At 43.9% G+C, this 16,953-nt stretch overlaps 1 protein-coding gene across 2 annotated transcripts in view; it reads left to right on the top strand.

The window, feature by feature from the left end:
• Positions 1–4,838: 4,838 nt before the first annotated feature.
• The window catches only part of LOC106572896 (AMP deaminase 2), a 102,266-nt gene continuing 90,151 nt past the window's right edge, over positions 4,839–16,953 (top strand). The window contains exon 1 of one of the 2 annotated variants that reach the window (XR_006759363.2): positions 4,839–5,247. Coding sequence is in view for 1 of the 2 variants with exons in the window: in XM_014147478.3 (XP_014002953.2) it covers positions 5,142–5,247 (106 nt within the window). In the remaining variant the exon portion in view is untranslated. The remainder of the gene's footprint in view (positions 5,248–16,953) is intronic. The other variant, XM_014147478.3, reaches the window with a different exon arrangement.

A 16,953-nucleotide genomic window follows, 5' to 3' on the forward strand; every position in this document is an offset into this window, starting at 1 on the left:
TGTTCCAATCTTCCCAGAATTGCTTAGATTCTATGTATTCTTCAATTATGTCGAGCTGATTTCTGACGTGCTGTTCCTTCTTTTTCCGTAGTGTATTTCTGTATTGTTTTAGTGATTCACTATGGTGAAGGCATAGGCTCAGTTTTCTGGGTCTATATGTTTTTCGTTGGACAGGTTTCTCAATTTCTTTCTTAGGTTTTTGCATTCTCCATCAAACCAATTGTCATTGTTGTTAATTTTCTGAAGTTGTCTGCTTGACCTTTTTAGATTTGATAGGGAAGCTGAGATATCAAATATACTGTTTAGGTTTTCTACTGCCAAGTTTACACCTTCACTATTACAGTGGAACGTTTTGTCCAGGAAGTTGTCTAGAATGGATTGAATTTGTTGTTGCCTTATTGTTTTTTGGTAGGTTTCTACACTACTTTCATTCCATCTATAGCATCTCTTAATATTGTGCAGTTCCTTTGGCTTTGATGCCTCATGATTGAGTATTGTTCAAGTAGACTGGGATTTTGCTGTGATCTGATAGGGGTGTCAGTGGGCTGACTGTCACGTTCGTCATAAGAATGAGACCAAGGTGCAGCGTGGTAAGCGTACATCTTACTTCTAAATAGATGGACACCGAACAAAACAAAGAAAAATACAAAACGAACATAAAGTTCTGCAGGCTTCACAGTAGCTATACAAAAACAAGATCCCACAAAAACCCAGTGGGAAAAGGGTGCCTAAATATGATCCCCAATCAGCGACAACGAAAGACAGCAGCTGCCTCTGATTGGGAACCATATCAGGCCAATATAGAAATACAATAATCTAGAATGCCCACCCAAATCACACCCTGACCTATCCAAATAGAAAAATAAATAGGCTCTCTACAGTCAGGGCGTGACAGTACACCCCCCCCGCCCCACTCCCCAAAGGTGCGGACTCCAGCCGCAAAACCTGACTCAATAGGGGAGGGTCCGGGCGGGCATCTAGCCTCGGTGGCGGCTCTGGTGCGGGACGTAGACCCCGCTCTGCTCGCGGATCCGCCATACTCGGTGGCGACTCTATTTCGGGGGTCGTCGCCGAAAGCTCCGGACCGTGGATCATCGCCGGAGGAACCGGACCGTGGATCGTCACCGGAGGCTCCAGACCGTGGATCGTCGCCAGAGGCTCCGGACAGGCAGATAGTCGCCGGAGACTCCGGACCGCAGACCGCCGCCGGAGACTCTGGACCGCAGATCGCCGCTGGAGATTCTGGACCGCAGACCGCCGCCGGAGACTCTGGACCGCAGATCGCCGCCGGAGACTCTGGACCGCAGATCGCCGCCGGAGACTCTGGACCGCAGACCGCCGCCGGAGACTCTGGACCGCAGACCGCCGCCGGAGACTCTGGACCGCAGATCGCCGCCGGAGACTCTGGACCGCAGACCGCCGCCGGAGACTCTGGACCGCAGACTGCCGCCGGAGACTCTGGACTGGGAACCGTCGCTACAGGCTCCAGGCCATGGATTATCACTGGAGGCTCCGGGCCATGGATTATCACCGGAGGCTTCATGCCATGGATCATCACTACAGGCTCTGGGCCATGGATCATCACTGGAGGCTTCGTGCCATGGATTATCACTGGATGCTCCGGGCCATGGATTATCACTGGAGGCTTCGTACGTGGAGCCGGAACAGGTATCACCGGACTGAGGAGACGTACTGGCAGCCTGGTGCGTGGAGCTGCCACAGGGCTTACCAGGCTGGGAAGACACACTGGAGGCCTGGTACGTGGAGCCGGAACAGGTCTCACCGGACTGGGGAGATGTACTGGAAACCTGGTGCGTGGAGCAGGCACCAGATACACTGGGCCGTGGCGGCGCACTGGAGGTCTCGAGCGTAGAGCTGGCACAACCTGTCCTGGCTGGATGCTTATTTTCGCCCGGCAAATGCGGATGGCTGGCACAGGACGCATTGGGCTGTGAAGGCGCACTGGTGACACAGTGTGTAGAGCCGCCGCAGGATATCCTGGACCGAGGAGACGTACTGGAGACCAGGAGCGCTGAGCCGGCACAACCCATCCTGGCTGAATGCCCACTCTAGCCCGACAAATGCAGGGAGCCGGCAACGAGCACACCGGGCTGTGAATGCGCACTGGAGATACAGTGCGCATCACCGCGTAACACGGTGCCTGACCGGTCACACGCTCCCCACGGTAAGCACGGGGAGTTGGCTCAGGTCTAAACCCTGACTCCGCCAATCTCCCCGTGTGCCCCCCCAAGAAATATGTTGGGGGGGAGAGCTGCTTCTCGGGCTTCCGTTGTTGTGCTACTTCCTCGTATCGTCGCCGTTCCTCTCTTGCTGCCTCCATCTCCTCCCTTGGACGGCGATACTCTCCACTCCGCGTCCAGGGTCCTTTGCCGTCCAGGATGTCCTCCCATATCCACTCCTCCTGGCCATGCTGCTTGGTCCGTTTTTGGTGGGATCTTCTGTCATGTTCGTCGTAAGAATGAGACCAAGGTGCAGCGTGGTATGCGTACATCTTACTTTTAATAGATGAACACCGAACAAAACAAAGAAAAATACAAAACGAAAGTAAAGTTCTGCAGGTTTCACAGTAGCTATACAAAAACAAGATCCCACAATAACCCAGTGGGAAAAGGCTGCCTAAATATGATCCCCAATCAGAGACAACAAAAGACAGCTGCCTCTGATTGGGAACCATATCAGGCCAACATAGAAATACAATTATCTAGAATGCCCACCCAAATCACACCCTGAGCTAACCAAATAGAGAAATAAATAGGCTCTCTACGGTCAGGGCGTGACACTGACTGATCTGATATGGGTGTTAGTGGGCTGACTGTGAATGCACCAAAAGACTCTGGGTTGAGGTTAGTGATAAAGTAATCGACAGTACTACCCAAGGGATGAGCTGTCTCTCTCTTTCTCTCTCTCTCCCCCCATCTCCCTATCTCTCTCTCGATCTCTCTCTCCCTTTTCCAATTCAAAGAGCTTTATTGGCATGGGAAACATATATTTACATTGCAAAATGAAGTGAAATAGATTATAAACAAAAGTGAAATAAACAAAAAAATTGAACAGTAAAGATTACACTCACAAAAGTTTCAAGACATAGAGATATTTCTCTCTCCCTTTCTCTCTTTCTCTCTCTGTCTCTCTTTCTCTCTTCTCACTTCCTCTCCTTCTCTCTCCCTACCTCTCTCTTTCTCTCCCTCTCTCTCTCCTTCTCTCTCTCTCTCTGTCTCTCTTTCTCTCTCTCTCTCCTCTCACTTCCTCTCCCGCTCTTCCTCCCTCTCTCTTGCTCTCTCTCTTCCTTTCTTTATTTCTCTCTCTACCTCTCTACCTTTCTCTCTCTTGCTCTCTCTCGCTCCGCCTCTCTCTCTCTCTCCCCCTCTCTCTCTCTCACTGTCTGCCAAAAGGACCTTTACAGTTTTTCTCAACTGCTAAATCACAATTTCTGAAACCTTGCTCCATTTCCTGAAAACATTAAACACAAAACCTCATCTTCAAGCACTATTTACATAACCTCTGACTCCTCTCGCAAAATGAAACATTCACCTTAAAATAGTTTTACCTGTGTTCAAAATCAAACACTGCTCTCAAATCATAAACAAAGTGATCAAAATGATATACACTCTCAAGCAGTCAGTAAACAATACACCGAAAAATAGAAAACACATTGTTCAAAACATACAATTCTCAGGGAGAAGTACATTTTTAATCTAATGTGTATACTCATCTTCTTTTATTCGGTAGAAAGAAGGAAAAACAAAACAAAACACATGTATACAAAAATAACGAAGATAAACAGTCCTGTAAGGCATACAGCTACACAAGGAACAACTACCCACAAAATCCCACAGAAAAACACCCCTCTTAAATAGGACCTTCAATTAGAAGCAACTAGGAGCAGCTGCTTCCAATTGAAGGTCAACCCCATGAACTAAACATAGAACTAGACATACTAGATAAACATAGAAATATACTAACATAGAACATAGCCCAACAAACCCCGAAACACTCTAAACAAACACACCCCTGCCACGTCCTGACCAACCTACAATAACAAATAACCCCTTATACTGGTCAGGACGTGACAGGTATACTGTACGTGTTCTCTTCTCTGAATGTCCTTACTATGGTGGACACAGAAAATCGGCTCAAATTGGGTTGCACTCTAAGTCCTGCTTCCCTCATTGTCAGTCCATGGACAAGAACATGGTCTATAACTGTTGCTCGAATTTCATCAGATATTTCCACTCTTTGTCTTCCTCTTCCTCTTCGTCCTCCTCTTCCTCTTTCTTGCCCTCCTCCTCCTCGTTCTCCTCGTCGCCCACCTCGCATACGCACTCGTCCTCTCACACTGTTTCTCTTATCCATTCTCAGACTTTCTCCTTCCCACCTTCAACAACCTGTTTGCTCTCTGAACTGGCTTATATTGGTTGTGTCGCATCATTTGAAACAGGTTAAATCAATTTTGAGTGGTTGTGTTCAATCAATGACATGTGTTCTCTATTTGTATTTGATTGTTGCCACTTGTGTTTACCAGTATGGATGACATGTGCATTAGAGTGCAGAATGTGTTTTGAGAATGTGTTTAGAGTTTTGCTGAAAAGTCTAAGTGAGATCTGCAAATTGTGTTTTACCATGTGAAATGGTTTAAGGTATTGACAACAGACTGCATAATTAGCTAAACGAGTCCAGGCAACTGAGAACTTTGTTCAGCCAATGGGTTTTAGTGTTATTAACTGATATTATCAGTCAGTCCTCTGTGACCACTTCTCCTTTTGCACATGACAGGGTTGTGGTTGCCGGGGCAACAGAACAGTACAGAGCAGAATGGAACTGTCTGCAGCCGTGTTGTGTGTGTAACGTTGAGTAGCTCTGTCACGCCCCCAGCAGCACCGTCAACACTGCATTCAGGGAAGACACACACACAGCAGAAAACCCCCAGCTCTCTGCCTCTCTCAGCATCTGTGCTGCTTCTCTCGCTCTCGCTATCTCTCTCTCTTTCTCTCTATATCTCTCTCTCTACTTCTCCCCTCTTACTCGTGGCTCTCTAACTCTCCCTCTACAGTCTGCTCCAGCTCTGCCGTGCTGCTTATTGTGTTTTCTTTATCCAGTCTTGACTTAACCAGCCAGGGAAGATGTCCTCCAACCCGTCCCCAGGAGCAGGGTCTGGGCCTGGGGCCAAACCCAAACCCCAGTCCCCCTTGAGGAAGAGGGGTAGCCTGCAGTACTCAACCAGCCCAGGTAAGGAGAGGGACCAGGGATGGGGATAGAGGGGCAGGGGATAGTTTATATACCATGATATCTGTGACTGAGTGAGTGCTGAGTATGTATGACTGATGCAGTATGAAATGTATTATTTTTCATTTAACCTTTATTTATACAGGTTATTCTCATTGAGATAAAAAAATATATATTTTTCAAGAGGGACCTGCTAATTATATTAGTGATGCTACCGATGCAGACAGATGTTGCTGCACATGTTGTCAGTTACTCAATTACCTCACAGGATGAGTTACTCTGTTCTATAACTGGGATCATGTCCTGTTTAACATCAAAGCATTCAGTCCATGTGGTAGATGTACGGAATATGATGAATGAAGACAGAGACAGTCTGCGTGAGCAATGTTTGTCCTTTGACTAGTTTGGGGAGCTAGAGACCTGTTGATCGAGGGGAATTTTCGGGAGCAATGTTTTTAGTATCCCAAAAGAAGCACTCATTTCCTTGCGCTCATTGATTTTTGGCATGCCCTTTTTTTGGGGACAAATTGTTTTTGCTCGATGGTTGTTGAAAAGTAAATACAGAACTACCAGGAAACACTGTGTGACCCACTGCAGTAAAAAAATGAAAACACCCACAGGCATATTAGACTTTATTCATACCCATAGGTCTATATGTGCCTGAAAAAAAAATGAATTTAAGTTATTATTGAGCCATTATACAATACATAGCCTGCCACATATTACGCATGGCAGAAAAACATAAAGCAAAATGTATTTAAGATGTCTTTGGTACATAGTTGGTCTAGCCTATACTCCAAAACTAAACACATTTGAGTACCGTAATTTCCGGACTATTAAGCGCACCTGAATATAAGCCGCACCCACTGAATTTAAAAAATATTATTATTTTGAACATAAATAAGCCACACATGTCTATAAGCCGCAGGTGCCTACCGGTACATTGAAACAAATGAACTTTACACAGGCTTTAACGAAACACGGCTTGTAACAAAAATAAATAGGCTTTAACGAAACACGGCTTGTAACAAAAAATAAATAGGCTTTAACGAAACACGGCTTGTAACAAAAATAAATAGGCTTTAACGAAACACGGCTTGTAACAAAACATTTAAAATTAGCAGTAAGCTTTAGTTGTCTTTTTGCACTGAGTCAATTCCTCACGCTGCTGTTTCCAACGTCTTATCATCGACTCATTAAGACCAAGCTCCCGTGCAGCAGCTCTATTTCCTTTTCCAACTGCCAGATCAATCACCTTCAACTTGAAAGCTGCATCATATGCATTTCTCTGTGTCTTTGCCATGATGAGGGTGACAAAATGACTACCGTAATCAGAATGATGGGAAGTTTGAGCGCGCTCGATTTAATCTAAACAGTAAACAAAAAAGTTGTTTGACCTTAACCCGTTCGGCAATTTCATTGGTCTAATGAAAACTTCATGCCGCCAAAAAACTCAGCACGTCACAGAATGTGTTTTTTATGAGAAATATATTCATATATTAGCCGCGCCATTGTTTAAGCCGCGAGGTTCAAAGCCTGGGAAAAAAGTTGCGGCTTATAGTCTGGAATTTACGGTAATCACCCTTAAGTGTAGACTGTATTATTATGCATACTGGGTGGACTGGTTACCTTATGCTACACTCCAACATGTATATCCGTGAGTCTGGGGGAGAATGTATAGGCCTAGGCGATGCTGTTGGTTCATTGATTAGCAGGGCGGCTTACAGAGTTAGCTTACAATTATAGTGAATTTGTATTTGATTTTAAATAGCCTAGTAAACAAGAATTTGTTATATTGTCATAATTAATTGGGTGACACATTACATTTAGCTGTACAGAATATCTCACCACCGTGTGTTTCCATCTCCTCACCTCTCTGTCCTTTATTCCTTTCTAGAGCGTGCAGAGAGGAACTGTCAAAAGTTTGGTGAAATATGTCTCCTTGTGAAAACATGTTGCTATCGATGTGTCCGAAAAATATTTCACACAGTTTCTCAAATGAAGCACTGTGTAGCTCAAATGAAGCACTGTGTAGCTCAAATGAAGCACTGTGTAGCTCAAATGAAGCACTGTGTAGCTCAAATGAAGCACTGTGTAGCTGCAGGAACAAGGTTGGAGAGCCCATGGAATACGGAGTTTGGGCGGAATATCACCTGTCGCACAGAGAGAGAATGCTCCTCAAACAGTGGTTGATGCTTGGAGTGGGAGTGGGAGTGGGGGACGGGGACGGGGGGGGACATGCCCCTCCCCCATTCTGAAATTGCTGTTTTGTCCCCTCCCCCGCTTTTATAATTGGAATGTGATACAAAACGAGGCGACGGTGTTGCTTTAGGACCATGCAGACGCCTCTGAGCGGTCAGATACGCTGTTTGGAGTGTTTATCCAACCGGATAAAAAAAATATTATAATAATTATGTCACCCCCCCACTTCTAAAACCAAAGTTGTGTCCAAGAAATACATGTTGTTATATTTATATTAAGCACAGCTCTGCTATAAAAAAGAAGTAGCCTACCTGTCATCATTGAAAAATAGACCTCCATTTGCTATTCCAGTGCATACAGATGACATGCATTTTTTTCTCCTGCTCCTGTTCCTGCCCATTTCATAATGGACCGTTCTAAATCAAAACTCATTTTACATATTAGTAAAGACCAGATTACATTGAGAATAGTCTGATGGGTGAAAATATGATCACTTGATGAGAGAACAGCTGTGCAGCCTGAGGGAAGGAACAGAGAGCAAGCTTTTTTTGAGACTTTCTCAAATCATCGACAGTCTATAGTTCCATCATGCAGCCCATATATGTGTTGATTTCTGATAGATTCTAAGGTTTGTATCATTCACAACTAAAGTTGCCAAATAACTCTAAATCTATCTTATAGGACCTGTTTCAAATGATGACTTTAATGCTCAACGTAGCCACTTCATATGCTCGCTCACTCCGGAATGGGAAAAAATATCCTTTCCATTTTATTAAGCTAAGTTCAATTATATTCTCCTTACTATAAACTCATACAGTATAATATAAAATAATGGCACTTATAAGCATATATTGTCTGCTAAATGAACAAGTCTACAGCCTATATCATGGGGCATAGCCAGATAACATACAGTATCTAGTCTGATAAATGAACAAGTCTACAGCCTATAACATGGAACATAGCCAGATAACATACAGTATCTAGTCTGCTAAATGAACAAGTCTACAGTCAATATCATAGCCAGATAACATACAGTATCTAGTCTGATAAATGAACAAGTCTACTGTCTATATCATGGAACATAGACAGATAACATACAGTATCTAGTCTGATAAATGAACAAGTCTACAGCCTATATCATGGAACATAGACAGATAACATACAGTATCTAGTCTGATAAATGAACAAGTCTACAGTCTATATCATGGAACATAGACAGATAACATACAGTATCTAGTCTGCTAAATGAACAAGTCTACAGTCTATATCATAGACAGATAACATACAGTATCTAGTCTGATAAATGAACAAGTCTACAGCCTATATCATGGAACATAGACAGATAACATACAGTATCTAGTCTGATAAATGAACAAGTCTACAGTCTATATCATAGCCAGATAACATACAGTATCTAGTCTGATAAATGAACAAGTCTACAGTCTATATCATGGAACATAGACAGATAACATACAGTATCTAGTCTGATAAATGAACAAGTCTACAGCCTATAACATGGAACATAGACAGATAACATACAGTATCTAGTCTGCTAAATGAACAAGTCTACAGTCTATAACATGGAACATAGACAGATAACATACAGTATCTAGTCTAATAAATGAACAAGTCTACAGTCTATATCATAGACAGATAACATACAGTATCTAGTCTGATAAATGAACAAGTCTGCAGTCTATATCATGGAGCATTCTCTATCTAGTGTCCCAAATGACACCTTATTCTCTATATAGTGCACTACTGTTGGACCAGGGCTCAATATATAGGGTATTTGGGACACACTGCACCACAATTGTCTCTGATTATCTGCAGAGATGTCAGCTGACAACACTTATTACTGTAATCACACTGCAGTACGTGTCAGACTGTCTGGGACACACAGTTACACACATCAGTGACGTGCAGGCAGGGTAGGCAGTAACTCATGTTTTTTGGTCAATGATTTTTGTGGGTTTTATACTCAATGTCCCCAAATGTGCTAAAACTGCTTTGAAAGCTCTGGTCGATCTGTGGCTACCTTCCTATCCTTTCAAATCGTTGACAGGCGCGGCCATTCATGACTCCATTCCCTGCTGATGGACAGTGGTAGGCATTGGCATCAAGGTTTATACTAGCTTTGTTCATTGCATTGAGCGGATGTATTATTTTTCAAATGCGTATTGCCTTTAAGGCTTAAACATGTTGTGTGGGAAAAGCTTGCTTATTTGGCCGTCTATATAATTTTGCACGGATCCCTTGAACTGAGTAAGGAAGCTAGCCAGTGGGCAAAAACAACCTGACAAAATGGCCACAATAAAGCACGTCAAATTATTTTCTCAAATTCTCCCATCTATTTCTTTCACAAAAGTTCTGAACTTATATACGTTTTACGGACACAGTATGTTTTACATTAGTTGTTATTAGTCTCATTATCTTGTTGTTATTAGTCTCAACCTTCAGCTCCATTCAACCAATCCCATCTATCTCTTAACACCATCCATATTGGATTTTTATTGGCCATATATTTTCAACTGTGCTATGATGTTTCACAAAAAGTTCTGAACCTTTCTATTCTCATAATTTCTAAAGATTGTAAATTAAAGGTAAGCATTTTTGCTAAAGGTATTATTATATTATTGATCGATTGACAATTACTTTTCAGTTCACCCAGTAATGCTATCTGCAGAGTTAGCTCCAGATAAATGTTGCAATTCTTCAACCATTCCTGGACCTGTGACCAAAAACAAGATACATATGGACAGGTTGTATGGAAGGTTGTATCCCCCATATATATAACATATATATATATAACATTCTATTGGTTGCAAGAATTTTGTATAATAATTGAAATTGAAAAATTCTATGTTTTGAATCCGGCGTAATTTTGCGTATCAGTTCATAAACCATGTGCCATGGAATCGGAACATCGAAAATCTCTTCCCAACTATTTTTCAATCAATATGGCACAGTTGTACATTTTTTGGTCCTTAAATGAAACTGGTATACTTTTTTATTTATCACAATTAACTTTAACCAATTGTGGTCTTTAATGCAGGGCCGACAGACAAGTTCCCTACTTTTTCTCTCGAGCTGCTCTCCACTACAGCCCCATCGATGTTAACGGGGGCCTGTTCGGCCCTCTTTTTCCTGTAGTCCACGATCAGCTCCTTTGTCTTGTTCACATTTAGGGACAGGTTGTTGTCCTGGCACCACACTGCCAGATTTCTGACCTCCTCTCTCTACGCTGTATCATCGTTGTCGGTAATCAGGCCTAACACTGTTGTGTCGTCAGCAAACTTAATGATGGTATTGGAGTCGTTCTTGGACACGCAGTCGTGGGTGAACAGGGAGTATAGGAGGTGACTAAGCAAGCACCCCTGAGGGGTGTTGAGGATCAGGGTGGCAGATGTGTTGTTGCCTACCCTTAGCACTTGGGGGCGGCCCGTCAGTAAGTCCAGGATCCAATTGCAGGAGGTGTTTAGACCCAGGGCCCTTAGCTTCATGATGAGCTTTGTGGGCACTATGGTGTTGAACGCTGAGCTGTAGTCAATGAATAGCATTCTCACATAGGTGTTTCTTTTGTCCAGGTGGGAAAGGGCAGTGTGGAGTGCAATTTAGATTGCGTAATCTGGGATCTGTTGGAGCGGTATGCGAATTGGAGTTGTTCTAGGGTTTCCGGGATGGTGGTGTTGATGTGAGTCATGACCAGCCTTTCAAAGCACTTCATGGCTACCGACGTGAGTGCTACGGGGCAGTAGTCATTTAGCCAGGTTACCTTCGCTTTCTTGGGCACAGGGACTATGCTGGTCTGCTTGAAACATGTAGGTATTACAGACTCGGTCAGGGAGAGGTTGAAAATGTCAGTGAAGACACTTGCCAGTACACGTCCTGGTAATCTGTCTGGCCCCGTGGCCTTGTGAATGTTAACCTCTTTATAGGTCTTCTTCACATCGGCTACGGAGAGCGTGATCACACAGTCATCCAGAAAAACTGGTGCTTTCATGCATGCTTTGGTGTTGCTTGCCTCAAAGCGAGCTTAAAAGGCATTTCGCTTGTCTGGTAAGCTCACATCACTGAGCAGCTTGCGGCTGGGTTTCCCTTCGTAGTCTGTAATAGTTTGCAAGCCCTGCCACATCCAAAGAGCATCAGAGCCGGTGTAGTTGGATTCAATCTTAGTCCTGTATTGACGCTTTGCCTGTTTGATAGTTCGTCTGAGGGCATAGCGGGATTTCTTATTAGTGTCCGTATTAGTGTCCCGCTCATTGAAAGTGGCAGCTCTAGCCTTTAGTTCGGTACGGATGTTGCCTGTAATCCATGGCTTGTGGTTGGAATATGTATGTACGGTCACTGTGGGGACGACGTCGTCGATGCACTTATTGATGAAGCCAGTGACTGAGGTGATATACTCCACAATGCCATCGGATGAATCTCGGAACATATTCCAGTCTGTGTTAGCAAAACAGTCCTGTAGCGTAGCATCTGCGTCATATGACCACTTCCGTATTGATCGAGTCATCGGTACTTCCTGCTTTAATTTTTGCTTGTAAGCAGGAATCAGGAGAATATAATTATGATCAGATTTGCCAAATGGAGGGCGAGGCAGAGCTTTGTATGCATCTCTGTGTGTGGAGTAAAGGTGGTCTTCCTCTGGTTGCACACATGAAATGCTGGTAGAAATGAGGTAAAACGGATTTAAGTTAGCCTTCATTAAAGTCCCCGGCCACTAGGTGCGCCACTTCTGGATGAGCATTTTCTTGTTTGCATATGGCCTTATACAGCTCGTTGAGTGTGGTCTTCATGCCAGCATTGGTTTTCGGTGGTAAATAGACGGCTACGAATAATATAGATAAACTCTCTTGGTAGATAGTGTGGTGAACAGCTTATCATGTTTTACTCCACCTCATATGAGCAATACCTCAAGATTTTTTCAATATTAGACATTGCGCACCAGCTGCTATTGACAAATGGACACACACTCCCACCCCTCGTCTTACCAGACGTAGCTGTTCTGTCCTTGTGATGCACGGAAAACCCAGCCAGCTATATATTATCCGTGTCGTTGTTCAGCCACGACTCGATGAAACATAAGATATTACAGTTTTTAATGTCCTGTTGGTAGGATAATCTCGAATGGAGATCATCCAGTTTATTCTCCAGTGATTGCACGTTGGCCAATAGAACGGATGATAGAGGCAGGTTACCCACTCGCCGATGAATTCTCACAAGGCACCCCGATCTCCGCCCCCTGTATTTCTGTCTTTTCTTGACAGGGATTTGGGCCTGTTCTCGGAGAAGCAGTATATCCTTTGCTTGAGACTTATAAAAAATATATATCTTTGTCCAGTTCGAGGTAAGTAATAAGCTGTTCTGTTATCCAGAAGCTCTTTTCGGTCATAAGAGACAGTATCTAAAAGACGGTATGATTATGTACAAAATAAGCCACAAACAATGCAAAAAATAAATAAAAAATAGCACAGTTGGTTAGGAGCCCTTAAAATGGCAGCCATCCCCTCCGGTGCCATTAATGACTGCAGTACGCTGTAGTTATTCTGCAATTACTGCATCCAAAATACCACAGTCAACTGCAGTTACTGCACTTTTACTGTTTGTAAACAAAGTAAATGTAAAAAAAACACTGTATAGCCTCATAACATGGTTAAAACTATAATGTTGATATCATGGATGGTCAGTCCTGTATAGCCTCATAACATGGTTATAACTATAATGTTGATATCATGGATGGTCAGTCCTGTATAGCCTCATAACATGGTTAAAACTATAATGTTGATATCATGGATGGTCAGTCCTTACATCCATAGTTCTGTCTGTGAATTTGAGGTTACAAACAGAATATAGAATTATTTGATTTAAGCAGACAGTGATGCAAGGACAGACGAATGGACTTAATTTAACGGTAAAAGTAGGCCTAAATACATTTTCCTTTTCAATTTGCGGGTTAGGCTACTATTGAATGAACATGAGCAAAGCTGTCATCAAGGCAAAGGGTGGCTACTTTAAGGAATCTGAAATATAAAATATATTTTGATTTGTTTAAAAATGTTTTGGATATGGTTACTACATGATTCCATATGTGTTATTTCATAGTTTGGATGTCTTCACTATTATTCTACAACGTAGAAAATAGTAAAAATAAAGAAAAACCCTTGGATTTGTAGGTGTGTCCAAACTTTTGACTGGTACTGTAAATAAAACAAATAAATGAACACTGCCCACAAATCGTCTCCTGGCCTATCCACAAAGTAAGAATTATAGCTTGCTAGACAGCAGTGCTGTCCATTCAACACCACAGAGTTAACCAGCCCTGTTATGGTGTCCATGCAGGAGTACTGAATCCTGGCTGCGACCTCAACTGACTTTATAAAATATTTTCCTATTTATCTTACTTTCCACCTTTTTCGCCATTGTTAGGTCGAGTTATTTGTTTTGTTACCTTGATAATGTAAGTAAATATCTCTGATTTATGCCCTTTATTTCAATGCATTTGTCACGACTCCCACCGAAGGTGGCGCCCCCTCCTGCTCGGGTGGCGCTCAGCGGTCGTCGTTACCGGCCTACTAGCTGCCACTGATTCCTTTTTTGTTTTCCCCCTTTCTGTTATTGTTTGCACCTGTCCTTAGTTGGGTTGATTAGCGGGGATATATGAGCTAGCTGGCCCGCCTGCTCTTTGTGCGGGATTGTTTCTCTGTTGTTTGCTTGTGTACACGCTGATTGTGTTTTTGCGCTAGTGCGTGGTTTTTGCGCCGACTGTGTTTTCCCCTGTGTTTGGGGCACTTTGTTTTGTGTGCGCTCTCATCGCTGTTTGGGGTGGCTTGTGTTTTCGCCATTTGGCTCATTAAAAGCCACTACCCTGTATCGCTGCTTCCTGCGTTTGATTCCTCTCCCGCTACGCCCGAGCATTACAGCATTATGTAGATTCAGCCGTTATTTAATTTCTGTCGTTATTTTCATTTGCTGGTCTGCTGTTTAGAGAGCGGCGCCCATGGCTTTGATTTTCATGTCGACGTTTGATTTATCAAGCTAGAATTTTAAGTTTTTATGAGACGTTTTCCAGTCATTTTGATTGTTGTTATGGAAAAACTTTGAACAATATTATTTATTATATATATGTGTGTGTGTGTAATAATATTTGACACCATAATAATATTGTGTGTGTTTGCATGTGCGGTGCATTGGAAGAATTGTAAATCCATTGTGAAAGAAAATTCATTGCAAACTATTTGGATGAAATGCGTACATATATTGGTATTTTAATGCCCAGATTAGTTGTAACTGTGGATGCTACATCTATGGCTGAGTTGATCAGTGTGTCATTTTGTCTGATGCTATGAAATATGCGGCCATCGGAGGCTATCGCTTGTGTATCTTGGCTACATTGGTATTTAAGCCTACGTTTGATTAAATCTTTTTTGTCAATTTCGGTTAACAGCCTATGTCAATCTGGCTGTTGGAGCTATCTGTTGTATGGTTAACTGGGCCTTCGTCAAGGTATTTGTGAGTAAATCTGGCTTTGATTAGGGAAAGGGAAAGGGGGATACCTAGTCAGTTGTCCAACTGAATGTGTTCAACTGAAATGCGTCTTCCGCATTTAACACAACCCCTCTGAATCAGAGAGATGCAGGGGGGGGGGGGGGGGGGGGGGGCTGCCTTAATCAACATCAACGTCTTCGGCGCCCATTATACCCATCCACTGACCTCACTGCACGTCACTGACACACACACACACGCACACACACAAACAACTTTTAGGAGCTCCCATGAGTCTCATCTCTTATCTGTGACAAAAGAGTTCAGAGTTGTACTAGGTCTAAAATCAGATTGTGATTATTTGGTCGGGAGGCAAGACAGCACAATCTGACCTACGATCAGGCTAGCAGAGCTGTGGTCTGAAAAGGAAGGAGACTCCCTTTTAGATGGCTCTCCAGAGATCTGTCTGATGCCCTGGGGTGAGAATTGAACGGGCTCCGCTACTGTACAGCACAGTACAGACTGAGAACACACCACCATTATGGTCCTTATAGTTGTATTAATACAGCACAGTACAGACTGAGAACACACCACCATTAACTGCTTTCTTCTGGAAAATGTGAAGTCCAAGATGGACAAAGGGGGCGTTGTTGGGGCTGTGTTTCTGGACCTAAGGAAGGCTTTTGATAACTGTTAACCATGAGGTTCTCATCACAAAATTGTCCAAGTTCAACTTTTCCCCCAATGTTTTGAGATGGATGAAATCATACCTCGAAGGCAGAACTCAGTGTGTCAGAGTGAGCAATGAGCTGTCGCCCATAGTATGTTGTTATTTTCTATGGTAGAGTAGGTCAGGGCATGACAGGGGGTGTTTGTCTATGTTTTGTATTTCTATGTTCAGTTTCTAGTTTTGTATTTCTATGTTGGTGTTGTTTGGTATGATCTCCAATTACAGGCAGCTGGTCGTCGTTGTCTCTAATTGGAGGTCATATTTAAGCTGATGTTTGTCCCACCTGTTTTTGTGGGTGAACCTCCTGAGACGGACTACAGTCCGGAACCTCCTGAGACGGACTACAGTCCAGAACCTCCTGAGACGGACTACAGTCCGGGAACCTCCTGAGACGGACTACAGTCCGGAACCTCCTGAGACGGACTACAGTCCGGAACCTCCTGAGACGGACTACAGTCCGGAACCTCCTGAGACGGACTACAGTTCGGAACCTCCTGAGACGGACTACAGTTCGGAACCTCCTGAGACGGCCTACAGTTCGGAACCTCCTGAGACGGCCTACAGTCCGGAACCTCCTGAGACGGACTACAGTCCGGAACCTCCTGAGACGGACTACAGTCCGGAACCTCCTGAGACGGACTACAGTCCGGGAACCTCCTGAGACGGCCTACAGTCCGGAACCTCCTGAGACGGACTACAGTCCGGAACCTCCTGAGACGGCCTACAGTCCGGAACCTCCTGAGACGGACTACAGTCCGGAACCTCCTGAGAAGTTCCTCAGCCCAGAGTCTTCAGCGACAGCCTGCAGTCCAGAACCTCCAGCAATGATCTACAGTCCGGTTCCTCCTCCGACGATCCACGGTCCGGTGGTACTAGAGCGGAGGGATCAATGGGTGGAGCGAGGATTTCGCCCCGAATCAGAGCCGCCTCCTCAAATGGGGGATGCGCTGGATGAGAAGGTTCTGGGTACTGCACCTGAGCCGCCATAGACATTAGTCACCCACCCTACCCTCCCTTTGTGTTTTTGTTTTTGGGGGGGTTGTTGTTTGAGGGGGGGTTGTTGTTTGTGTAGGTGCGTTCGGAGTCCGCACCTTTGGGGGGGTACTGTCACGTCCTGACCATAGTATGTTGTTATTTTCTATGGTAGAGTAGGTCAGGGGGTGTTTGTCTATGTTTTGTATGTCTATGTTCAATTTCTAGTTTTGTATTTCTATGTTGGTGTTGCTTGGTATGATCTCCAATTAGAGGCAGCTGGTCGTCGTTGTCTCTAATTGGAGGTCATATTTAAGCTG

The sequence above is a fragment of the Salmo salar genome, chromosome 15 (assembly GCF_965601325.2).
Source record: "Salmo salar chromosome 15, fSalSal1, whole genome shotgun sequence".
Taxonomy (NCBI): domain Eukaryota; kingdom Metazoa; phylum Chordata; class Actinopteri; order Salmoniformes; family Salmonidae; genus Salmo; species Salmo salar.